The sequence below is a fragment of the Carcharhinus amblyrhynchos genome, chromosome 31 (genome assembly GCF_965287045.1).
Source record: "Carcharhinus amblyrhynchos chromosome 31, sCarAmb.v2.hapA, whole genome shotgun sequence".
Taxonomy (NCBI): domain Eukaryota; kingdom Metazoa; phylum Chordata; class Chondrichthyes; order Carcharhiniformes; family Carcharhinidae; genus Carcharhinus; species Carcharhinus amblyrhynchos.
The window spans coordinates 5,887,217-5,911,433 of record NC_137354.1 but is presented as its reverse complement, the minus strand read 5'-3'; the positions used below and the strand labels follow the sequence as shown (position 1 = coordinate 5,911,433).

The window sequence follows — 24,217 nt, the reverse complement described above, 5'->3', positions numbered from 1 at the left end:
CAGAACATGGACTGCAGCGATTCAAGAAGGCAGCTCACCACCACCTCCTCAAGGGCAACTAGGGATGGGCAATAAATGCTGGCCAGCCAGTGACACCCATGTCCCATTAATGAAGGAATAATAAAACAAATGAGAAATGAGTGTGTCAGTTGTTAGTGGAGAAATGTTTATTTAATATGCTCAGCTGATGTACTTTCTTTCACACAGTTTATGCAGTGCTAGGGTGGCATAGTGGTTCGCACTGCTGCCTGACAGCACCAGGGACCCGGGTTCAATTCCAACCTTGGGTGACTGCCTGTGTGGGGTTTGCACGTTCTCCCCGTGTCTGCGTGGGTTTCCTCCAGTTTCCTGCCAAACTCCCAAGATGTGCAGGTTAGGTGAACTGACCATAGTAAGCTGCCCATTAGTGTAAATACATGGGATTACTGGGTTAGGGCCTGGGTGGGATTACTGTCAGTGCAGTTCGATGGGCTGAATGGTCACCTTCTGCACTATGGGGCCTCTATTCTATCAGGGATGACAGATTGTTGCTTTGTGAATCTGCACCTCCTTTATCAGCGTATTCTATATGCAGGCCTGACCAGCGCAGTGAGCCCACTTTAGAACAAAGAGATTGACAACCATACTCCTGCAACAAAGGAAAAGAAAGGCTTGCATTTAAGTAGCATCACCTTATAACCTCAAGGGGTTCCAGAGCCTCTTACAGCCAATGGAGCACTTTCTGAAGTGTAAGTCACTGTTGCAAAGTAGGAAACAAAGCAGCCAATTTGCACACAGCAAGATCCCACAAACAACAATGAGGACAGTGACCAGATAACCATTCTTTTGGATGAGGGGTAAATATTGAGCTGCGGATCTGGCAAAATTCCCCTGGTATTCTTCAGAAGAGGGTCTTGAGATTTTAATTGTGTTTTTTTTTAATTTATGGGAAATTGGTGTTGCTGGCTAGGTTAGCATCCCCAGTGGCTCTGGAGGTGGTGGTGAACAGCTGCCTTCTTGAACTGGTTCATCTTGTGCACTGAAATTGCACCCCCAATGCCGTTAGACAGGAAGTTTCAGGATTCGGACCAGTGACAATGAAGATCCAGAAATATATTCCCAAGTCAGGATGATGTGCGACTTGGGAGGGAAATTTGAAGATGGTGTTTTTCCCATATACCTGTTGCCCTTGTCCTTCTAGATGGTAGAGGTTGCCAGTTTGGGAGGGGGTTGTTGAAGAAGCCTTGGGAGAGTTTTGTCCCCACTTGAGACAGCAAACGTGACCCGGTAACACGCAACATACATGGTTCTGCTGACACAGAACCGATTACCCCACACAAGACAACAAGGGATGCACCTAATTTACCTTCTGCTCATCCACGATAAGCGAGAAACAAAAGAAATAATTTATTAGTCATACACGTCACATTAATCATTTTAAAAGAGAAATCTCAGGCTAGGTAATAACGTGCCTCCATTTCTTCCCCCAGTGAATTTTGCTGCCTGCATTGTCACTTTTGAAAACTTTCATGGAAAGAGGCAAATCTTACCCCAGCTGTGTTACAAAAAGGTACAGGGTTTCCCAGAAACTTTGCTGGAAGGGGCTCTTGCTCTTTGCCAGGATCAGGGAGTCACAGTTCCTCCAACGTTGGGCTCACGCCTCATTCCGTTGGCGCTGAATTGTCACCTCAGGGAAGAGTTCGGGCTGCTTCCATTAAATAGCAGCCCTCAGACTGAACTTGTCCCGGACTGGGTCAGGTGTCAGGGGTTGGATGGGATCAGGGACAGGGTGGTGATGGTGGTGTGGGTTAGAATATGGGGATGGGGAAGGCACGGTGGAAGAGGAGGGTGCGTTGGCTGGGCGTTTGGAAGAGGGGAGTGTGGGAAGGACAAGGGAATTTGAAAGAACAAAGAACAAAGAACAACCCAGCACGGGAAACAGGCCCTTCGGCCCAACGAGCCCGCACCGCCGCATCACCCTACACCTATTCTACCCTGCATGTCTACGAATGGGACCCTACTCAGTCAGATTCAGGGAAGAAATAGATGCGGGTTGGAGAGAGCGAGGGGAGTTTGGAAGATGAGGGTTGGGGAGAATCCATAGAATCCCTACAGCGCAGGAGGAGGCCATCCGATCCATCGAGTCTGCACCGACTACAATCCCACCCACGCCCTACCCCCATAACCCCATGCATTTACCCTAGCCAGTCCCCCTGACACTGAGGGGCAATTTAGCATGGTCAATCCACCTAACCCACACATCTTTGGACTGTGGGAGGAAACTGGAACACCCATGCAGATACAGGGAGAATGTGCAAACTCCACACAGCCAGTGAGTGGCCCAAGCCATGTATCGAAGCTGGGTCCTTGACGCTGTGCCACCATGCTGCCCCAAAGGAGGGCAAGAGAGGAGTTGGAAAAGGTGTGGCAAGGGTAAAGGAGTTTGAAAAGGGGTTTGGGTGAGGGTGGTGGGGGTTGGAGGAGGTAAATATAAAATTGGTGGGAGTACTCTGACCGGATGCGTTTGCAGGCACTTTCTTCCTGACATTTCGGGAACTTGGGAGATGATTTAGCATCTGGAAAACGGGTGTAACAAAGTCTAATTTCTATATCCATGAATTTCAGCTAAAGCCTGTTCTCGTGGACAGAGAATCCCTCGCGTGTGTAGTCAGAATATTAATGACGGCTTGCTGAGCTGGTGAATAAAATGTGCAATTTGCTTTGAGTCACATTATTAATTACACACAATGACATTTTGACCTGAATAAAACATAAGTTCCTACCACCGTGGAGTCTTTCTTGGGTCCTCCATCATCTGCTATGACTGTGATTAGGTAAAAATCGCCCTTCTCCCGGTCAACCAGTCCTCGGACAGTTATCACACCCTGTCACAGGCAACGGAGGGAGAAGAAGGGTCAGTGATCCACATTCTCCCAGCAACACAGACTCTAACATCCTGACTGAGATTCCAGATATCCATTTCTCACACACACACACACACACATACACAAAGATTGATCTTAAACAGGAACTGGATACATGCTTGACAATTAATATTTAATTCAAAAGTAGTTGTGACTGTTAGGAGATATTTAATGAAGATGTACTAAATGGTGGTGTCTTTTGATAGAACAAATAAGGAAAAACTGTTTCCACTGGTAGGGAGACCGGTAACCGGGGACGGAGTGGGGGGGGGGGGAACCAGTGTTTACTGAAGCAGAGAGGAGATGATGTTCAATAGTAGTTAAGCAGCCGGTTGTAATGGTTTGAAATAAATCAATAGAAAATGTGATGGAATCAGATTCAATCTTAACTTCCAAAAGGGTGTTAGATAAGTGCTTGAAAAAGACAAATCTGCGAGGAAAGGGTAGGGGATTTGGAATAGCAAAGACCTGCCACAGGAACACTGGGCTGAATGATATCTGTCTATGCCAAATGATGCTTCTGTAATAAGATTTTTATCTGGGTGGAGGGATGATCCTTTTTCTTCTTTCGTGGGATGTGAGCGTTACTGGCAAGGCCAACATTTATTGACCCTCTCCAGAAGATGATCTGCTTTCCTGAATCGCTGCAGTCCGCGTGGTGTAGGTACACCCACAGAGCTGTTAGGGAGGGGGCTCCAGGATTTTGACCTGGTAACACTAAAGGGTGATATAATTTGAGCAGAATGGAAATGAACTTTTAGCCAGGGAGTGTGGCGTGCCTTCAGCAGGACCTATCTGACTCTCCTTCCATTGAAATAATGGAGGGAATGGTTAACAGCTTCAGGAAGGACTCTCTCTGTGTTTAGCTCAAACAATGCACAGCATGCAGAACCTGGTGATGGATACTCAACCCCTGGTGTTGTATACCCACAAGGAAGAAGCTATTGGGTGAGAGTGAAAGCCTGATTCTAAGACACAAGGATTCAACCATAATTCTGATATACTCACAGTGACTCTGTTTATTTGGAACAGGGACAGAGTCTGGGCAGACGTGTCAGGGTCAAATCTATAGGTGATCAGGTTCATGTTGTCAGCAGACCGGGCTTGGATCTGGACCACCTCAGTCCCTGTTGCGATGTTTTCTCGAAGTGTAGCTTCATACGATGCGTTTGTGAACTGCACAGGCTCGTCCAACTCATTTAACAGGGTGATGTAGACAGTGCAGAAACCCCTGTTGTAAGGTGGGGCCTGATCTGTGGCGGAGATATTCATGAGATAGCTGGTCCTGGTTTCGTAATCCAGATAGTTGACTGTCGTGATAAGGCCTGTACTCTCGTCAATGGCAAACTTCCTCTCTGATCCAGACAGGATCTTGTAGGCTACCATACCTCCATCTCCTGGGAAATAGATAGAGGAACATTCAAACACCAGGTAGATTAATAGTCCTCTCCCGCTCCAATCAACGACCACATATAATCATCCTATCAAGGACTCCTTCCCTTTCTTTGAAGAGCGCAAAGTCTCTTCTTACCATCTTAAAAAAAAAATCAAGCTAGGCCATTGTAATTCTAAAAGTTTGGGGTTCTTTTCAAGACATCAAAGATTTAACAGACTTATTCCTGGGATGTATGTAAAGTTACCATAGTCCCAGATGCCCATAGGCTCTCAAAGGGTTGAGCTGCCCGGCGGTGATTGTACCTGAGGATTGATCTCCACACCTCAGGCGAGGGACAAGGTTGAGAAGGCGGGGCCTTCATGAAAAACCTCTGCTGGAACTGGAATTGAACCCATGCTATTGGTACCACTCAGCATCACTAACCAGCCGTCCAGCCAACTGAGCTAACCAACCCTGGGATGAGGGGACTGATCTCTGATGAGATATTGAGTAGACTAGGCCTATATTCACTGCAGTTCAGAAAAAACGTGAGGTGATTCCATTAAAACATATAATATTCATCTTAAAGGGTTTGATAGGCTACATACAGGGAAGATTTTCCCCGAGCTGGGGAACCCAGAATAAGGGGTGGGGGTCACAGTCTCAGAATAAAGGATAAAAGCAAATTACTGCGGATGCTGGAATCTGAAACTAAAAGAGAAAATGCTGGAAAATCTCAGCAGGTCCGGCAGCATCTGTAAGGAGAGAAAAGAGCTGACGTTTCAAGTCCAGGCGGCCCTTTGACAAAGCTGAAAGGCACAGAAAGTGGGAGATATTTATACTGTAGGGGGAGGGAATGGAATATGAGTCATAGCCACAAAAACCAGGGGAAAGGACAGCTAATGGCAGCCCAGAGAGAACAAAGGGTGTGAATGGCCACACGGCAGAGAAGCTGTAAACTGTGACAGATTAAGATGTTGAGGGGGAGGAGGAAATTGATAGGACAAAGATAGAATGTAGAAAAGGGGAAGCGGGGGGAAGAAAAGGTAACGGAAGGGTGATGAAGTGAGAGAAAGAGTGGGGAGGGGGAAGAAAAATGAAAAAAGACAGTAAAGAAATAAAGACAATAAAGACAGACGAGAGTTGGCCATTTTGGACAGAGATGAGGAGAAATTTGATCAAAGCTTTGTGTACCGTTGGAATTCTCAACACAAAAACAAGGAATGGTCGACATTGAGTAAATTCAAGAATTTTATACACTTGGGGAATAAAGCAACACGTTGATAATGAGGGAAAGGTCATAGTGAGATCAATCATGAGCTGAGACAGTGGCAGGGCAAGCTTAAGGGTGAAATGGCCTACTCCTTAATCCTCTTTCTTACGATAGGAGGAATACCAAATCGTGGATCATAAGTTTAATTTTTTAAGTTTAGAGTCACAAATAGGTGTACATTAACACTGCAATGAAGTCACTGTGAAAATCTCTGAGTTGCCACACTCCAGCGCCTGGTCAGGTACACAGAGAGAATTTAGCACGGTCAATGCACCCTAACCAGCACGTCTTTCGGACTGTGGGAGGGAACCGGAACATCTGGAGGAAACCCACGCAGACATGGGGAGCACATGCAGACTCCACACAGACAGTGACCCAAGCTGGGAATCGAACCTGGGTCCCTGGTGCTCTGAGGCAGCTGTGCTAACCACTGTGCCACCGTGCTGTCCCAGGATTACAGAAAGTTTCTGGAAGGTTTTCAGGATTCTAGAAGGTTTCATGAGGTTAAGTAACAGAAGATTATCTCTGCTGGCTAATGGACGAGAAACAAGAGGCCATGAAATCAGCTGGAAGAATGGAGGATTCAGAATAAATATTTATACACAGAGTTAACTTAATAAAGAATGCTCATCATAACTGCTATTGAGACAGGAACCTGATCATATGAGTGGCAGTTATAGTATGTAATTTCAGTTCTTGAATGGGATAATTCTTCAAAAGGAATCCATTCGGGTCATGGGATTAGAATGGAAAGCTGCTCTATAGAGTTAGCCCTAGGATGATGGGCCAAATGGCCTTCTGCCCCATCTTTCCTCTCAGTGGGAAAAAAATACTTTTAGAAGAACAGGGAAGTTATCTCACTTCCTGGCCAATAACTATCACTCAAATATCATTATTAAAATAGATTACCTGGCAATGATTGCACTGGTGTTTGTGTGATCTTGCTGTGCGTGTATTGTCTATTCTGGTTCCCTATCTCCAACTATCTTCTCCTCCCTGTTTGGGTACCAGGCTCTACGATAACACTGGACGCCTATTGGATTGGTCCACGATAATGCTTGGCAAAGTGGTTTGCTGCTGCTTTCTGCAGTATGGGTGAACAGGAAACTCTCCTGCTCTTTACCAGCCTGCCATCAGGTGGACTGGGAGAATTTACAGGTCAATAATCAATCTGTTTGGCCACATTGTGAATTTATCTTCTGTGGCCATCAAGTCCTGAAGGGGGACTTGAATCTGGTAGGGATGTTACCTATTACGCCACACGATCAGCCCACAATAATGACTACACTTCAAAACAGGCACTTAATTGGCTGGAAGGTGCTTTGAAAGGGGCTATGTAACCACAAGTTTGTTTGTTACAAAGAACCAAGAAACATACAGCACAGGAACAGGCCCTTCAGCCCTCCAAGCCTGTGTTGATCATGATGCCTGCCTAAACTAAAACTGTATCCTTCCATTCCCATCCTATTCATGTATTTGTCTAGTTGCCCTTTAAATGCTACTATCATATCTACTCCCACCAACTCCCCGGGCAGCGCTTTCCAAACATTCACCACTCTCTGAGTAAAAAAAAACTTGCCTCACACATCTCCTCTAAACTTTTTCCCATGCACCTTAAACCTATGTCCCCTCGTACTTGACTTTTCTACCCCAGGAAAGAGTATCCACTCTGTCTGTGCCACTCATAACCTTGTAAACCTCTATCAGGTCACCTCTCAACTTCCATCGTTGCAGTGAGAACAATCCGAGTTTATCCAATCTCTCCTCACAGCTAATATCCTCCAGACCTTTACTTTCTTCACCTTCAGGTGCTCCACATTCTAAATCAGGCAGCTGTCAAATTTGGTTAAGGACCTCACTGGTCATAAAAAGTTTCAGCATGATAATAGACATGGTGCACTCAAACTTCATGGCTGCCAGCTAGAGATCTAAACATGGCCAAGTGGTCTCCCACTCTGCATCCCCCTACCCTTGAAAATCCACCCCTTTGACCAAGTCTTTGGCCACCTGTCCTCATGGCCCCTCATGCTAGTTGATGTTTGAAAACTGTAGAGCACTTGGATATGTTAAAGGCTATATATAAATGCAAGCTGTAGTCATTCCTGTCTACCCACCCCGCCTCACATCCAGGATTTTGGCAAGACCGATTTAACCAGGAATGAATCCAGCTGGGATCTCTCCAGCCTGCTGACCCTGCATTCCAGCTGAGCACAGGGTTCAGCCCTGGATTCACGGAACCCCAGTGGAGGCTAGAACAGGAGTATTACCCGTGTCTCTGTCGGTTGCTCGGACTACGATGACCGACGTGCCGATTCCTGCCGTTTCCCTCAGCCCGAGTCGGTTGTATTGCTGCTGGGTGAAAACTGGTGTCTCATCGTTCACATCCTCCACATATACAATCACCTAGACAGAGAAAGGGTTAAACCCACACCATTAAAAAGCAAGAAGAGTGAGTAGCCAAATTATCAAGAATCTGATTGTTACTCAAAAACCACGTTGTTTAAATGGTTGGCATTAAAATGTCCATGATCAACACCCCTCACACTCAACACTGAAGTGGACTTCCATCATGGTTTGTGTGCCAGATTCATCAGCATATACACAGGGCAGCACAGTGGTTGGCACTGCTGCCTCACAGCACCAGGGACCCAGGTTCGATTCCTGGCGTTGGGTCACTGTCTGTATGGATCTGCACGTTCTCCCCATGTCTGCGTGGGTTTCCTCCGGGTGCTCCGGTTTCCTCCCACACTTCAAAGATGTGCAGGTTGATTGACCATGCTAAATTGCCCCTTGGTGTCAGGGGGATTTGCACAGCAAGTATATGGAGTTGCGGGGTTAGGGCCTGGGTGGAATTGTTGTCGGTGCAAGCTCGACAGGCCGAATGGCCTTCCTTTGGGCAGCATGTGCTAACAGTGGTCAGCAGAGCTGCCTCACAGCACCAGGGACCCAGGTTTGATTCCTGGCTTGGGTCACTGTCTGTGTGGAGCTTACACGTTCTCCCTGTGTCTACGTGGGTTTTTTCCGGGTGCTCTGGTTTCCTCCCACAATCTGAAAGACGTGCAGCTTAGGTGCATTGGCCGTGCTAAATCCTCCCCCAGTGTACCTGAACAGGCACTGGAGTGTGGTGACTTAGGGATTTTCACAGTAACTTCATTGCAGTGTTAACGTAGGTCTACTTGTGACACTGAGAAACAAACATGTTATCTGGGTTAGAACAGCACCATCATAAACTACTGACTAACACTGGACATGGCCATGAGTGGAGGTCCCAAGATAGCCGTTTGCAATACCTTGTGAAAGTGGCATGGACTAGTGCAAAGGATAATCAGGATGACTCGAGGAATGCTGGCCCTTACATTGAGAGGGTCAATGTACAAGAACTCAGAATCTCTTGGCAGGAACGTTGAGTTTGTTTCTGGGGCCTCGCCCCCTTCCTCACAACTCCAAGAGTTAAATTAAGAGCAGGGATCAGACAAACTGGAGTTGCATCCTCTGGAATTGAAATGAGTAAAAAGATGCAATTTGATCAAAGATTCCAAGGTATCAAGCGGGGCAGGGGAGGGGGGATTGGGGGAGAGAGGGAGACAGATAGTGTGGGTGGAGAGAGGCTCATTTCTGGTAGTGGAGTGTCTCAGACGTGAGGGGATATCCTAAAACTTGTGATGGCTCTTTCAGGAGTGAAGCTGTTCACCCAAAAGGTAGTGGCTGTTTGGAACTTACTTTGGTGAACTGCAGCTGACACTGAGCAAATAGTTAATGTTACGTTCATAGTCGTTTGTTAATTAAAGATATTGAGAGTGATAAGGTAATGGTGAGCAACTGAATGGCAGAACAGGCTCGAGGTGTTAAATGACCTCCTCCTATTCCGATGTTGTTAGACAAAGATTATGAAGAAGCTGAACCCTGTCCTGGGGCTACGTGGATGGGGAGAAGATTGGCATCATTACACGATGATCATTTGATGACAGCTCGAGTACGCGTACTGACCGAAGGTTCACCCTTACTCTCACAGAACTCCTCATCCTTCCAAAGTCATTGTTGTAGGCCTCCACCTCCATCACGTGGGTCGTGCTGCTCTCTCTGTCCAAGGGGTAGGGACCCCTGGAAATAAGCCCAGTGGTCTGGTCCATTTGAAAATTATCGTTTGGATTTCCTTAAAAGAAAAAACGGAAGTTTGAGTGGCTGATATTGAAGGTTAAAAATATGTCTCCTTGACCAACCTTCCTTCAACCACTGAAAGAGAGATAACGTCTTTTCTTGTTGACTTCCTCTGAAGTTGATTCATTAGATGGGGGTGTAACCTGTTACAGGATGCAGCCTGCACTACATACTTGAAATCACTGAAATACTCGGAAGGGGACTTTGCAGAAAAGCAAAATCTTTACCTCAAGTCATCACTCAGAAAAATGGAATCTTAACTCTTGCTAACACAGAAGAAACATTCCCCATTCTTTACTTCCCTCTTGTTTCAAGTATTGGTTACAATCTTCTGCTATTGTCATTTCACCATGAACATTACTGAAGTACTCTTGTAGAACTGAAGGAGTTTACAGAAGGATGCTATTTGCCCCACACCTCTTATAGCCAGACCAATTACAAGGCCCAGTTCTCTCCTCACATTCCTGCATCTTCCTCCATTTCAAGCAATTGTCCAATCTATTCTGAAAACAAACAGTCTCTGTCTCAAGTGGCAGATTGCTATTTTCCACACACTCCAATGTGAGAAACAAAGGAAATAGTCATCGACTTCAGGAAGTGTAGTGGAGGACATGCCTCTGTCTACATCAATAGCAATGAAGTAGAAATGGTCGAGGGCTTTAGATCTCTAGGTGTCCAGATCATCAACAACCTGTCCTGGTCCCTCCACGTCGACACTATAGTTAAGAAAGCCCACCAAGTCTCTACTTTCTCAAGAGACTAAGGAAATTTGGCATGTCAACTACAACTCTCACTAACTTTTACAGATACACCATAGGAAGCATTCTTTCTGGTTGTATCACAGCTTGTTATGGTTCCTGCTCTGCCAAAGACTGCAAGAAACTACAAAAGGTTGTGAATGTAGCCCAATCCATCATGCAAACCATCCTCCCATCCATTGCCTTGGCACCCCGACATTCTCTCTTCCGCCTTTCTTTGTCAGGAAAAAGATACAAAAGTCTGAGGTCACGTACCAACCGACTCAAGAACAGCTTCTTCCCTGCTGCTGTCAGACTTTTGAATGGACCTACCACATATTAAGTTGATCTTTCTTTACCCCCAAGCTGTGACTGTAACACTACATTCTGCATCCTCTCCTTTCCTTCTCCCCTGTGCACTCTGTGTATGGTATGCTTTGTCTACAAAGCACGCAAGAAACAATACTTTTCACTGTATCCCAATTCATGTGACAATAATAAAGCAAATCAAGAAACAGTGCACCATGGTTGACTTGGGAAGACAAGATATAGGTGAGATTGATGAGAGTGTACATTTTGGAATTAAGAGGAGAAAAGGGAGTGAGATTTTTGTGGAGGGACAGAGAGAGCCTTGGTGTGTGGTCAGACAAATTATAAGGCAGAAATCCAAAGGGATGAAGCCACAGAAAGTGCAAAAGGATCTCTCTGTTCTTGTGTTTGGGGCGAGGGGTCATGGTCGGAGTACACAAGTTGCTGATTTGGACAGAAGTGCATCTCACAAATCTGCTTTGAAATATATCTTTGTACACCACAGCGAACTCCATCTTAACTTGTCAACTTATAGATGGACTCATGCCTCACAAAGGAATTCCCCAAATATTTAAATACTTAAACTATTTGCATTTATACAGAGCCTTGAACATAGTGACAAAGTCCTAAATACTTTACAGGAGCAGACACCGAAGCCAAACCTGATAACATTAGGAAATACTAGGACAGGTGTGTGAAAGTTTGGGCAATGAGTTAGATGGTAAGGAGAATCTCAAAGGAGGAGACAGACACACAAAGGCAGAGAATTCAAGTATTTAGGAATGAACAAAATGGTCAGAATCGGAGGAGGTTTTACTCCTGAGTTCCACTCTCTGTTAATCCACAGATTCTCATCCTCCAGAAAGAGAAAAGACTTGCATTTATAGTTACAACATTTAATAGACGGTACATGGGTGGGAAAGGTTTAGAGGGATATGGGTCAAATGCAGGCAAATGGTACTAGTTCAGTTGAGGAACTGGTTGGCACAGACGAGTTGGGCTGAAGGGCCTGTTTCTGTGCTCATCTCGTACTCCCTTGGGTACGAGGCACCCTAACCTCTGAAACATGTTCCAGTCTCACAAACCCTTCAAGTGCTGGCTTCTTGTGAAATGCCCTGACCCACCCATAGATTCTGAACCTGCAGCTTCAGGTAGGCTGGAGTCACTAAGAGGAATCTCTTAATCAAACGCCATCTAGACCAGTGTGAGTTTTCTAACTGGCTGCAGTGAAATCTGGGTAACCGAACCCCGTTAAAGAAATCATCTGCTTCTTACTGACGCAGGTCCTTCAATTAAATTCTGGTGCTTTCTGCTAAGTAAGGTAAATGGAGCAGAGATGAGTTAATGTTACCTGCGAGGATTCGGTACAAAACCTTCCCATTAACTCCTTCATCTGCATCAGTGGCTTCCACCTATTAAAAGAAAGGAAATCCAGATTCAGCAGAAAATAACTGTGATGGATATAAGGTGCGGTGTGTTGTGTTTGGAGGCATGTTCTTACAGACTGACGGACTCACCTGATCATTAAACTCAACTCTCAGAAAGAGAAAAGACACGTGTTTATAATTTATCAGCTCTCTCAGAAATACCTCAGGATTTTTACAAATTCATTCATTCATTCTTGGTATTCCGGCACCGCTAGCATTTATTGCCCATCCCTACTCGCCCTGGGAAAGATAGCGGTGAACCACCTTCCTGAACTCGCCAGGTAGGCCCACATTGCCGGAGTTCCAGGATTTTGACCCAGCGACGATGAAGGAATGGCCAAGATATTTCTCGGCCAGGCTGATGTGGAGATGCTGGTGTTGGACTGGGGTGGGGCACAGTAAGAAGTGTCACAACACCAGGTTAAAGTCCAACAGGTTTATTTGGAATCATGAGCTTTTGGTAGTCCGCTGACCTCTTCATTGAGGAATTTCAGTGTCTGAATTTCCTGGGTAAAGTTAAAACACCACTGATGATTATTCTGAGTTTCTCCTGAGTTTCCGTGTAATTGTTGAGTGAATTCTCCTCCAAAGACAAGCTGGAGCACCCTCTGCTGGTTAGAGGGATTGACCTGTGGTGCTTCCCGGTTTCGGTGTGGCAGTAAGTTTGGTTTAGGAAGACATCACCAACTCTAGCTATTATGAAGCATCTTCTAATGCCTCATATTTCTATCGTACGCACCGCGGAGGCTGTCACAGAATCATAAAATTTACAGTGCAGAAGGAGGCTCATCGAGCCTGCACCGACCACAATCCCACCCAGGTGCCATCCCCGTAACCCCACATATATAACCTCCTAATCCCCCTGACACTAAGGGGCAATTTACCATGACCAATCCACCTAACCTGCACATCTTTGGACTGCAGGAGGAAACCGGAGCACCCGGAGGAAACCCATGCAGACACGGGGAGAACGTGCAAACTCCACACAGACAGTTGCCCGAGGCCGCAATTGAACCCGGGTCCCTGGTGCTGTGAGGCAGCAGTGTTAACCACTGTCCTTAAGTTATTGTGCAAGTCTTCATTCCCTGGGAGCAATGGGTACATCCCATATGCAGTGACTTGAAACATTAACTCTATTTCTCTCTTCCCAGACCAGCTGGGCTTTTCCAGCATTTTCTATTTCCAGTTCAGATTTCTGGTCTCCACATGTGCCTGTTCATACACGTATGTATATTCACACGTGTGTACAGAGGCACAAGTGCACAGACAGCTCTAGGAAAGTGCATTCTTTACCATGTACCTACCCTGCCTTGCAGTCCAATTCGTGTCTCTTCTACTTGTACTGTATGCCATAGTTTTCCTCAAGTTCCTCTTCACTGCTGGGTTGGATAATCCTGGGTGTATTACGAAGTCTCTCCTTTCAGGATATTGGAACTGTCTCTCTGTGACGGCAGCTGCCTGCTAATTGTTTGCTTGGGTTCAATGTTGCCCCTGTGAGCTATTCTCCAAACGATTACAGCGAGAAAGAGTGGTGGCCAATTCCAGTTAAAGTCACCACTGGGATTAGAACCCATAGTCTCTGCTTTACAAGACTGGTGCTTAAGTCAGCGTGCCACAGCTCCCCCTGCCCCTCACCCACCTCCCTCCCTCCCAAGGGGGTGCTTGCTTATTATCCTGCTTCTAGCTCAAACCCAATTGCATCCAAGAGGAAAGGGAGATGAGAAAAGTCACTTAAGAAGCCAATGTCTCCTCTATATTGCAGAGGCTGAGTGTAGACTGGGTGATCGCTTTGCTGAGCACCTACGACATGCGCACAATCAGGACTCTGACCTTCCGGTTGCTTGCCATTTTAACACATGATCCTGCTCCCATGCCCACATGTCTGTCCTTGGCCTGCTGCAATGTTCCAGTGAAGCGCAATGCAAACCGGAGGAACAGCATCTCATCTTCCAGCTCGGCATTTTACAGCCTTCCCGTCTCAACATCGAGTTCAACAACTTCAGATGATTTGCTCTACCCCACCTCAACCCCTTTTGTTTTCATTCTATTTAATTTTTTTTTACAGTTCTCTACCTTTTATTTCTTTATGGTCTTTCTTCATTTTTCTTCCCCCTCCCCACTCTTTCCTTCCCCCTACTCCATCCCCCTACCTTCCCTTTTCTCCCTCCCCGCTTCCCCTTTTCTACATTCTACCTCTGTCCCATTTCCTCCCCCCTCTCCCCCCACATCTCTACCTGTCACAGCTTCTCCACCGTTTGATCATTCACGCCCTTTATTCTCTCTATGGGCTGCCATTAGCAGCCTTTCCCCTGGTTTCTGTAGCTATGACTCATCTTTCATTCCCTCCCCGTTCAGTATAAATATCTCCCATTTTCTATGCCCTTTAGCTTTGACAAAGGGTCATCTGGACTTGAAACGTCAGCTCTTTTCTCTCCTTACAGATGCTGCCAGAGCTGCTGAGATTTTCCAGTGTTTTCTCATTTGGTTTCAGATTCCAGCATCCGCAGTAATTTGCTTTTATCCAATAAAAGACTGCCTTGTCAACAGTGAAAGTCTAATATGGTCCCAAACAATATATTCTGCTTTCAAGTTTGAACCTTCAATAAAAGCCAGTTCAAACCTATTCTAGGCACCGATTTTAGAAGTAGCTACCTTTGTGCTTTCGTATGGAACTCCCCCACAAGATTTAAGATACACCACACCGTAATTAGCTGTCTGTCTGCATGATGGCTTGCAAAGACACGTTGGGAATTTCTCCATCATATATCAAATAAGCAGTACTTGCTGGGGGAAAGAAACACTATGACTGCAAAAAGCCCAAAGAAAGTCCAAAGATGTGTGGGTTAGGTTGATTGGCGATTGCCCCTTAGTGTCAGGGGATTAGCAGGATAAATATGTGGGGCTACAGGAATAGGGCCTGGTTGGGATTGTGGTTGGTGCAGACTCAATGGGCCAAATGGCCTCTTTCTGCGCTGTAGGGGTTTTATGATTCTATGAAAACTAATTCAAACAGGGGTGTAGAAAAGATAATAACACAGCGACACGATGGTTAGCACTGCCACCTCACAGCGCCAGGGACCTGGGTTCGATTCCCAGCTTGGGTCACTGTCTGTGCAGAGTCTGCGCATTCTCCCCATCTCTGTGTGGGTTTCCTCTGGGTGCTCCAGTTTCCTCCTGGTTAGGGTGCATTGGCCGTGCTAAATTCTCTCTGTGTACCCAAAAAGGTGCCGGACTGTGGCAACTTTCCCAGTAACTTCATTGCAGTGTTGATGTAAGCCTGATTTGTGACACTAATAAATAAAGTTAAACTTTAACTTCCCAGCTGCTAATATGATCTTGGCTTGTATCATTAATTCTCACAGTGCATCAAGTCTGACGGCCCTGTGTGAAAAGAGATCCTTTAAGACATTTAACTGTCTACAACCTGTCCCTCGAGATGCCTCAAATACTGATCTAGTCTTAATGTCTACTACATCCTGAGCTTGGTATTTTTAAATACATCTCTAGCCCAGCTCAGGATTGCCTGTTTCAATAATAATAGCTCAATCTTTTTCACTGTATGTTCCTGATACAAAAGCCTGTGGTCAAGTTCCAACCGACTCAAGAACAGCTTCTTCCCTGCTGCTGTCAGACTTTTGAATGGACCTACCTCACACTAAGTTGATCTTTCTCTACACCCTAGCTCTGACTGTAACACTGCATTCTGCACTTCCTCAGTGTAACACTCGATTCCTTCTCTGTGAGCGGTATGCTTTGTCTGTATAGCGCATAAGAAACAATACTTTTCACTGTATGTCAATACATGTGACAATAATAAATCAAATCAAGATCCAATCAAATAATCCTAATAAAAGTGTGCTGTACTCTTTCCCTATTGCCACACTACCAAGACACCTGGGTGCCAAATCTATGCAAGAGGAGGATTCAGGGGCTGAGAACACCAATTTTTCTTTTTTTGCACAGTTTCAAATGCCCGTTTTCATTTTAATTAAAGCAACAATTCTATCGCAAGCTGTTGACTATCTCCAATGTGTTTGCTGGAGATTGTTGAGCCTCTAGATGGAGCTGTAATGTTACAGGCACAAAGTTAACACAGAAACCGGGTGCATCTGGGGAAAAAAATGAGATTGAAGTTGAGAAGAAAAACAGGCAGTGCGCACTTGCGATGCTCAGATGGAGTTTCATCATGTCCATCCACTTAAGACAACTCCATTGTTGGATGCGAGCGCAAGTACAGTCATCAAGACATAAAGGAACAGCTCAGTTATCTGTGCCTGAATGTGATTCTGAAGAATAGGCTGAAATGCCCTCTTCCATTAAACACTGGTAAATGGCAGTTGGACTTGTCCCTCATCTCTTCCCACACACACAAACACACACAGTCACACACACATATTATCAGTTATGCGCCAGCATCTGTATGAATCTACTGCTCTTGCCCAGACCCACGACAAATGCATTACCTTTCAAGCACCTCAAAAACCAGCACTTTTCCCTCCCCTGTCATTTACTGCCCATCTCCAAATTGCTCTCTATTTCTGACATGCGCGGAACCCTCGAGAAGCTTTTGTGCCCCAAGCACGAGGCACTTCATTCACTTTGCGAATAACAAGTTTGTTCTTCAAGGTGACCGCTCGCAGGTATACTTTACACCCCTAACTCTCCATGAGTCACGGAGCAATCACTTGTGACTTTAATTTCTACTCCAATTCAAATGTAATTAAGAGGAGGCTACAGTAACGTACTGAACAGGCAGCTAGATGTAGCACTTGGGGCAAATGGGATCAGAAGTTATGGGGGGAAAGCAGGATTATTTTATTGAATTGGACAATCAGCCATGATTGTGATAAGACCATAAGACATAGGAGCAGAATTAGGCCACTCGGCCCATCGAGTCTGCTCTGCCATTCAATCATGGCAGATTTTTCTTATCCACATTCTCCTGCCTTTCCCTATAACTCCTGATCCCCTTATTAATCAAATCCTCTCCACATCCACTCTATCCAGGCCTCGCAGTATCCTGTAAGTTTCAATAAGATCCTCACTCATCCTTCTAAACTCCGACTACAGACCCAGAGTCCCCAACCAGTCCTCATACAACAAGCTCTTCATTCCAGGGATCATTCTTGTGAACCTCCTCTGGATCCTTTCCAAGACCAGCACATTCTTCCTTAAATATGGGGTCCAAAACTGCTCACAATGGGTCTGACCATTGCCTTATACAGCCTCAGAAGTACATTCCTGCTCTTGTAATGGTGAATGGCAGAGCAGGCTCGAAGGGCCAAATGCCTCCTCCTGCTCCTACCTTCAATGTTTCTATATAAATCACAGTGCGTCATTTGGGATTTCATTAAATCTTTTGAATTTATGAATAGATCCAGGATTAACCATTAACGCAATCAGAAGATGTGAGGGTTAGGTGGATTGGCCATGCTAAATTGCCCCTTAGTGTCAAGGGGACTAGCTAGGGTGGATGCAAGGGGTTATGGGAATAGGGCCTGGGTGGGATTGTGGTGGATGCAGGCTTGATGGGCCGAATGGCCTCCTTCTGCACTGTAGGATTCTATGATTTCACTAACAGCCAACTCCTGTACAGGGAGTTTGGGAAGGTTGGGATTACAATGATGGAAGGACCACCATCAATTGTGATGACTTTTCACATGGTCATCCCTGTCATCCACAGTTTTTCCTTCTTGTGGCTCTTCCTGGTTGTTAAAGCTCCAAAGTTTGCTGCACCCTACAGTGTATGACTTTTCCCTTGGATGTCTGGACCCAGTGGTGGGGATCAGAGAGCCACACAATGTGGGGGACAGTCTCCCATTTCATCTTCTTCCTGAATTGGTGAGCAAGTGGTCAGAAGGTGGGATTACCATCCAATTCAGGCTCGAGTCTGGAGGGCCAATAGGAGACTTTTTTTTACTACAGTTGGTGATTGCTGTCATAGAAACCTACAGTGCAGAGAGAGACTGCTGTGGAGAAGTGGTGATACCCAAGAGAAAGAAGAGGAATAAAACTAGGCTATTTTGGAGGAAGGGAAAGTGAAGGGAGGAAATGCACAAGGGAAGGATGTTGACGTTCCTCCCATACTGGAGCAGAATTAATGAGGTTCAAGATCCCTGACTGGACTACTGGGACCACATTGCCAAATATTCCGGAACCCACTTATGGATTGAAACGTTAATTGTTGATTTTTTCCTCGCTTCAGCACTTATTATTTGAAGTTCAATTATCCGAACCTTTCCCTCTCAATTGATTTTTTTTTACTGAAGTAGATCTGCCTCAAAGTCCAGCAGTTATTTGAGAAGTTGAGCAACAACAGAAAACAAAAATCGATGAGACACTCTCTCAAACCATCCAAGATGCTGGATGTACTTGAAGCAAGTCTCACTTTATCTAACTTGGATTGTGTCAGAGATTCAAGTCATTAGCTCCAATATTTATTAGCCTCTTCCTGACAGACGGAAGTTAACAGTGTATTGAGGCTCCAAGAAAGAAATACATGGAGCCACCTGAGAGTGCTCTCTTGCTCAACTCTGGAGTGTATGGGTGACAGTTTCATCTCCATACTGCTTTGGGGATTGGAGGAGGGCAATATTATAATGTGAAAGCCCCTCATTTTAAATTTACCATAATAAGATTAGGTTAAAGTAAAGATTACAAGGTGCCTTATATATAAAATAAGGATTCACCGTGTGCCTAATACAATACACAAAAGCATTGCATATTTAACGGCATGGTGGCACAGTGGTTAGCACAGTGGTGTACACTTTAGCCAACATCACTCAAAAACAGACTTGGTGGAATTTTTCCCTCACCTGCCATGTGGGTGGAGGGCTGGAAGGGCGGGTGGAGTGGGGAGGGGGTGGGGGGAACAGACCATGTAAAGATCTGCTGACCTTGGGTGGGAATTTCCAGAGTTGGAGCGAGCATGTCCGGAAAATCCTGTCTGGTCATCACACATTTGTGGGAGTTTTGGCTCCCACTTTTCACACATTACAACAGTGAATGTTCATCATCTCTAAACTGCTTTAAGGTCTGCTGAGTTGTGAGAAGCGCTACATAAATGCAAGTACATCTTTCTTTTCAAATAACCCCCTGGCTGTTTTACACTGTGATACAAAGTCAAGCTCAATTATAAGAACATAAGGAGCAGGAGTGGGCCATCTGGCCCCTCGAGCCTGCTCCGCCATTCAATAAGATCATGGCTGATCTTTTTGTGGACTCAGCTCCACTTACCCGCCCGCTCACCATAACCCTTAATTCCTTTACTGTTCAAAAATCTATCTATCCTCACAGCTGCTTCACTGGGCAGGGAATTCCACAGATTCACAACTCTGTGTGTGTGAAGAAGTTCCTCCTCAACTCGATCCTAAATCTGCTCCCCCTTATTTTGAGGCTGTGTCCCCTGGTTCTAGTTTCACTCACCAGTGGAAACAGCCTCCCTGCTTCTATCTTATCTGTTCTGATCTTTTCAATCCAACTTGATGGCCGACACATTTTCCTTTCAGACAGAAAAGCAAATAAGTCCAGGGGACTGTTAGAGCCAAAATATGGAGCAGGAGTGTTAAAAGAAGCAGAAAATACCAACACCGTGATCACGAGGGACTAATTGAGCGCATGAATGAAGCAGTCTGAATACATCCTAATGATGTGATGTTTATTATGTCGGGCTGTTTCCGAAGTCTCTTACGCGTGACTGCAATTTTACCTCCATGGAAGTTTATCATTTTTCTACTTCTTAATGGCTCCTTTAATGGGCATTTGAGATAACCGCACAGTTGCCATGGAAACCCCGCAGACGTCTTCAGATCCATCTACGCTGGGGCAGGGCTATCAAAGGTCCTTGCCATCATGGGCTGCGCAGGTGGACAACAGGCAGCTTTTGGAGGCCGGGTCGTAAGGGAACAATTAGTAATGGTGTTTTTTTCCCTATCTACCTCGAGCTGCGGATACCGGGTGGAGTTTGCTGCGCTGGTTTTGGATTTAAGTGCAGTCGCTTTCAGATTGTTAGAGCACAATCAACTGGCAGGGAATCAAAGCGCAAACATAACTAAGTTGCTTTGGCTTCTTGGTACACAAAAATGAAGAACTGGGCTCTCCAAAAAAGTCATTGAATTTTATTTTTGACAGTTAAAATTGGCTCCGTCTACTGTTCCCGCTGCCTCGGCAAGGCAGTCGGCATAATTAATGACCCCACGCACCCCGGACATTCTCTCTTCCACCTTCTTCCATTGGGAAGAAGATACAAAATTCTGAGGTCACGTACCAACGGACTCAAGAACAGCTTCTTCCCTGCTGCCATCAGACTTTTGAATGGACCTACCTTATATTAAGTTGATCTTTCTCTACACCCTCGCTATGACTGTAACACTACACTCTAGAACAAAGAAAATTACAGCAGAGGAACAGGCCCTTTGGCCATCCGAGCTTACACCAACCATGCTGCCCAACTGAACTAAAAGCCCCTACCCTTCAGAGGACCATATCCCTCTATTCCCATCCTATTAATATATTTGTCAAGATGCCCCTTAAAAGTCACAGATACCCCTTAGAAGTCACTGCACCCTTTCCTTTCCTTCTCTATGAATGGTACACAAGAAACAATTCTTCTCACTGTATCCCAATGCATGGGACAATAATAAGTCAAATAGAACCACAGAATCCCTACAGTGCAGAAAGAGGTCATTCGGCCCATCGAGTCTGCACCGACTCTCCGAAAGAGAAAGGCCAGGGTGTTCCACAAATGTTAGAAACTCGGTAATTCCAGGGCTTGTAAGATTCTTTCCTTTCTGTGTAAAATGTTACAATTATTCCAGAAATGCAGCTGAACATGAGTTTGCTACAGAATAAGTCAGTCTCATTTCTGGTTATTTGCCTCCAAGGTCTAAGTCACAACTATTGACATTTTTTGCCTTCATTAGGATAAGTTGGTGTATAGGCTAACACTTGTGGAAGTGGTGGATTTGCATGATTTTAACTATAGTCTGGTTGACAAAGATAAATTAAGAAGCAGAAGTGACGTCAACATCCAATCTCCAGCAGCAGAATTCCCAGATACCTTAAACATCCACAAGTCAGAAAAACATCACTGGAATCTGTTACATCTCTGTATAACTACGATGAAGTCGTGTTCTTATGATGGGCCAAATGGCCTCCATCTATATTCAACTATTCTATGCCAAACTGTCTCAGTTTTTTCCCATGTTCCACTCACTACTCTACCTCCATTCCGATTTTGGTGGAATATTCTTTGACACATCACCCCAGCACTAGGCTTTACAGACTCTCTGGCTACGACGTGTGGCAGCCTATCACAACACCATAATTTCCACAATGACAGGTAATAGTGGAATAGTATTCCAGTCAATCAGCCCTGGTGAACACACTGCCATTAATGGCCTGGATTGATTTCATGCCTGTAACATGTATGTAACTATCCTCCACTCATTGCATTTTGCTAAAGGGATCAAACTGCTTTTAACCAAGAGATATTGCTGCAAGTTTCAATTGTCCTACATTACAAATGTCTACATCCGAACACACTTTGTAGCATATTCCAAAACCATAAAAGGATATTCTGTAGATAGTTTACTGTGGTGCACCATTTTAAATAGACTCTGCCAACCTTTTGCTACAGTGTGCTATTTAAATAGACTCTGTAGATGGGGTTTGGTCTTGTGCACTGGTTTAATAGACTCTGTAGACTATTTACTTGCACAAGCTTTTTAAATCTACTCTACAGACTGTTTGTCCTTGTGCACTGTTTAAATAGACTCTGCAGATGGTTTACTTGCATAAGCTGTTTAAATCTACTCCATAGACTGCTTGCTACAGTGTGTTATTTAAATGGACTCCATAGATGATTTTTTTGCACAAACTGTTTAAATAAACTCTGTAGACTGTTTGCTGTACTGTGCTGTTTAAATAAACTCTATAGGCTGCTAAAGTGCATTGTTTAAATAGACTCTGTAGACTGTTTGCTAAAGTGTGTTGTTTAAACTGACTCTGTAGACTGTTTGCTATAATGCACTGTTTAAGCAGACAGTTTCTTGGGTGAACAGACACTGTTTGCTGTGTCCTGTCCTAAGCTTGACACAGTGGAGTCATCAGCCATTTTGGTGATCTGCAAGGTTGTGCTAAATTGTACGTAAAGCTTCAGAATGTGAAATCTCACCGACCAGGAGCTAAGCTGAAGCTGCTTAAAGTAATTTCACAAGCAACTGATTTCAGTCAGTCTTTCACTCCGTTATACTGGACTCGGGCCTATAAATATACAGAGTCTGTGTAGTTTTGATAGCGCAGATCTGCTTGATGTCAGTACATCCTCCTTTTCTGGGTGCTAGATTTGAAATTAGCTGGAGAAGAGCAGATTTGTAACAGAGGGGAGAACAATCATTGCTATTGTCAACATTACTGTTCAAGAGCTACAATTTCCTGGAGTGGCAGCCAATTTAAAATCACAGTTCTGAAACTGAAATGGACCATGAGTTTTTTTTTCCGGACGAGTTCATATTTGGCCAGCCTGAGCATCACTGCGAATGCTGATGGTTAACCATAAGGGCTGCAGAGTCCTCGGAAGTGTCAGCGTCCACAGATCTGTACCCCAGCCTGCTGCCTGTACAGTGGTGTTGGGGGAGGGGGGGGGGGGGGGGGGGGGAGGGGAGATAGAGATAACAGGGGGAAGGGGGGGGGGGGCGCAAATAAAATCTAACTTCAGCAGCAATGCCACACAACCTGATGATCAAAGCTGTCAGTGGGAGTGCTCAGAGGAAACCTGTATTCCAAACTCAGAGCAACATTTCATTACAGCCCTCTGTCTTCTTCACAGCTGGAAGTATATTACCTCTTTTTGTGCGAGGCAAGCTGACAAGACACTGGCAGTCCGACTGAAGTCTTGCCAGCTCTCCTGTATTGCTCCTGAAAGTTGCAGTGCCCAAGGTTTCTGTCTGCATTTCACTGTAAACCCGACAAGGATATTCCCAATCCCATTTATACACGGGAAGGGGAGTGAGCATTCATCACAATCATGGCTGATCGTCCAACTCAATAGCCTAATCCTGCTTTCTCCCCATAACCTTTGATCCCGTTCACCCCAAGTGCTATATCCAGCCGCCTCTTTAATACATTCAATGTTTTGGCATCAACTACTCCCTGTGGTAATGAATTCCATGGGCTTGCCACTCTTTGGGTGAAGAAATGTCTCCTCACCTCTGTACTAAATGGTCTACCCCGAATCCTCAGACTGTGACCCCTGGTTCTGGATTCCCCCCACCATTGGGAATATCCTCCCTGCATCTACCCTGTCCAGTTTAGGAACTTATAAATTCTAACAGGCTTAGACAGGGTAGATTCAGAAAGAATGTTCCCGATGGTGGGGGAAACCAGAACTAGGGGGTCATAGTTCGAGGATAAAGGGTGAACATTTTAGTAAAAAGTCTCACAACACCAGATTAAAGTCCAACAGGTTAATTTGGTAGCACATTTGTTATTTGCTTACGCCAGTCCATCACCGACATCTCCACATCATAAACCTTTTAGAACTGAGGTGTGGAGAAATTTCTTCAGAGCGTGTTGAATGTGTGGAATTCACTCCCACAGGAAGTCGTTAAGGCTAAAATGTCATGTGAAGAAGAAATTAGATATAGCTCTTGGGGCTAAAGAGATCAAGGGATATGACGGGAAGGGGGGATTCAGGATATTGAATTTGATGATCAGCCATAATGAAAATGAATGGCAGAGCAGGCTCAAAGGGCTGAATGGCCTCCTCCTGCTTCTAGTTTCTACATTTGTAGGGATCAGTCACTTCAGAGTCAAAAGGTTCAATGTCCTTCCAGAGATTGGAGCCCACAATCGAGGCTGATCATCCAGCACCCCCTCATTGGAGTGTCTTTCAGATGAGGAGTGACACTGAGGTGCTGCTTGCCAATCTCGGTTGGATGTACAAGACTCCATGGCCCGATTCCAAAGAGCAGCAGGGGAGCTGTTTGTGGGATCTTGCTGTGCGCATTCTGACTGTCCTGTTTTCCACATTACAA

General features: G+C 45.2%; 1 protein-coding gene across 1 annotated transcript in view; it reads right to left on the bottom strand.

Annotated features, from left to right (window-relative positions):
- The window catches only part of cdh23 (cadherin-related 23), a 767,458-nt gene that overhangs the window by 204,664 nt on the left and 538,577 nt on the right, over positions 1 to 24,217 (bottom strand). Inside the window, exons 28-32 of the mRNA XM_080215942.1 lie at positions 12,107 to 12,167; positions 9,556 to 9,704; positions 7,819 to 7,954; positions 3,912 to 4,300; positions 2,763 to 2,864 (exon numbers count right to left, since the gene is read on the bottom strand). Of these exons, the coding sequence (XP_080072068.1) occupies positions 2,763 to 2,864; positions 3,912 to 4,300; positions 7,819 to 7,954; positions 9,556 to 9,704; positions 12,107 to 12,167 (837 nt within the window). The remainder of the gene's footprint in view (positions 1 to 2,762; positions 2,865 to 3,911; positions 4,301 to 7,818; positions 7,955 to 9,555; positions 9,705 to 12,106; positions 12,168 to 24,217) is intronic.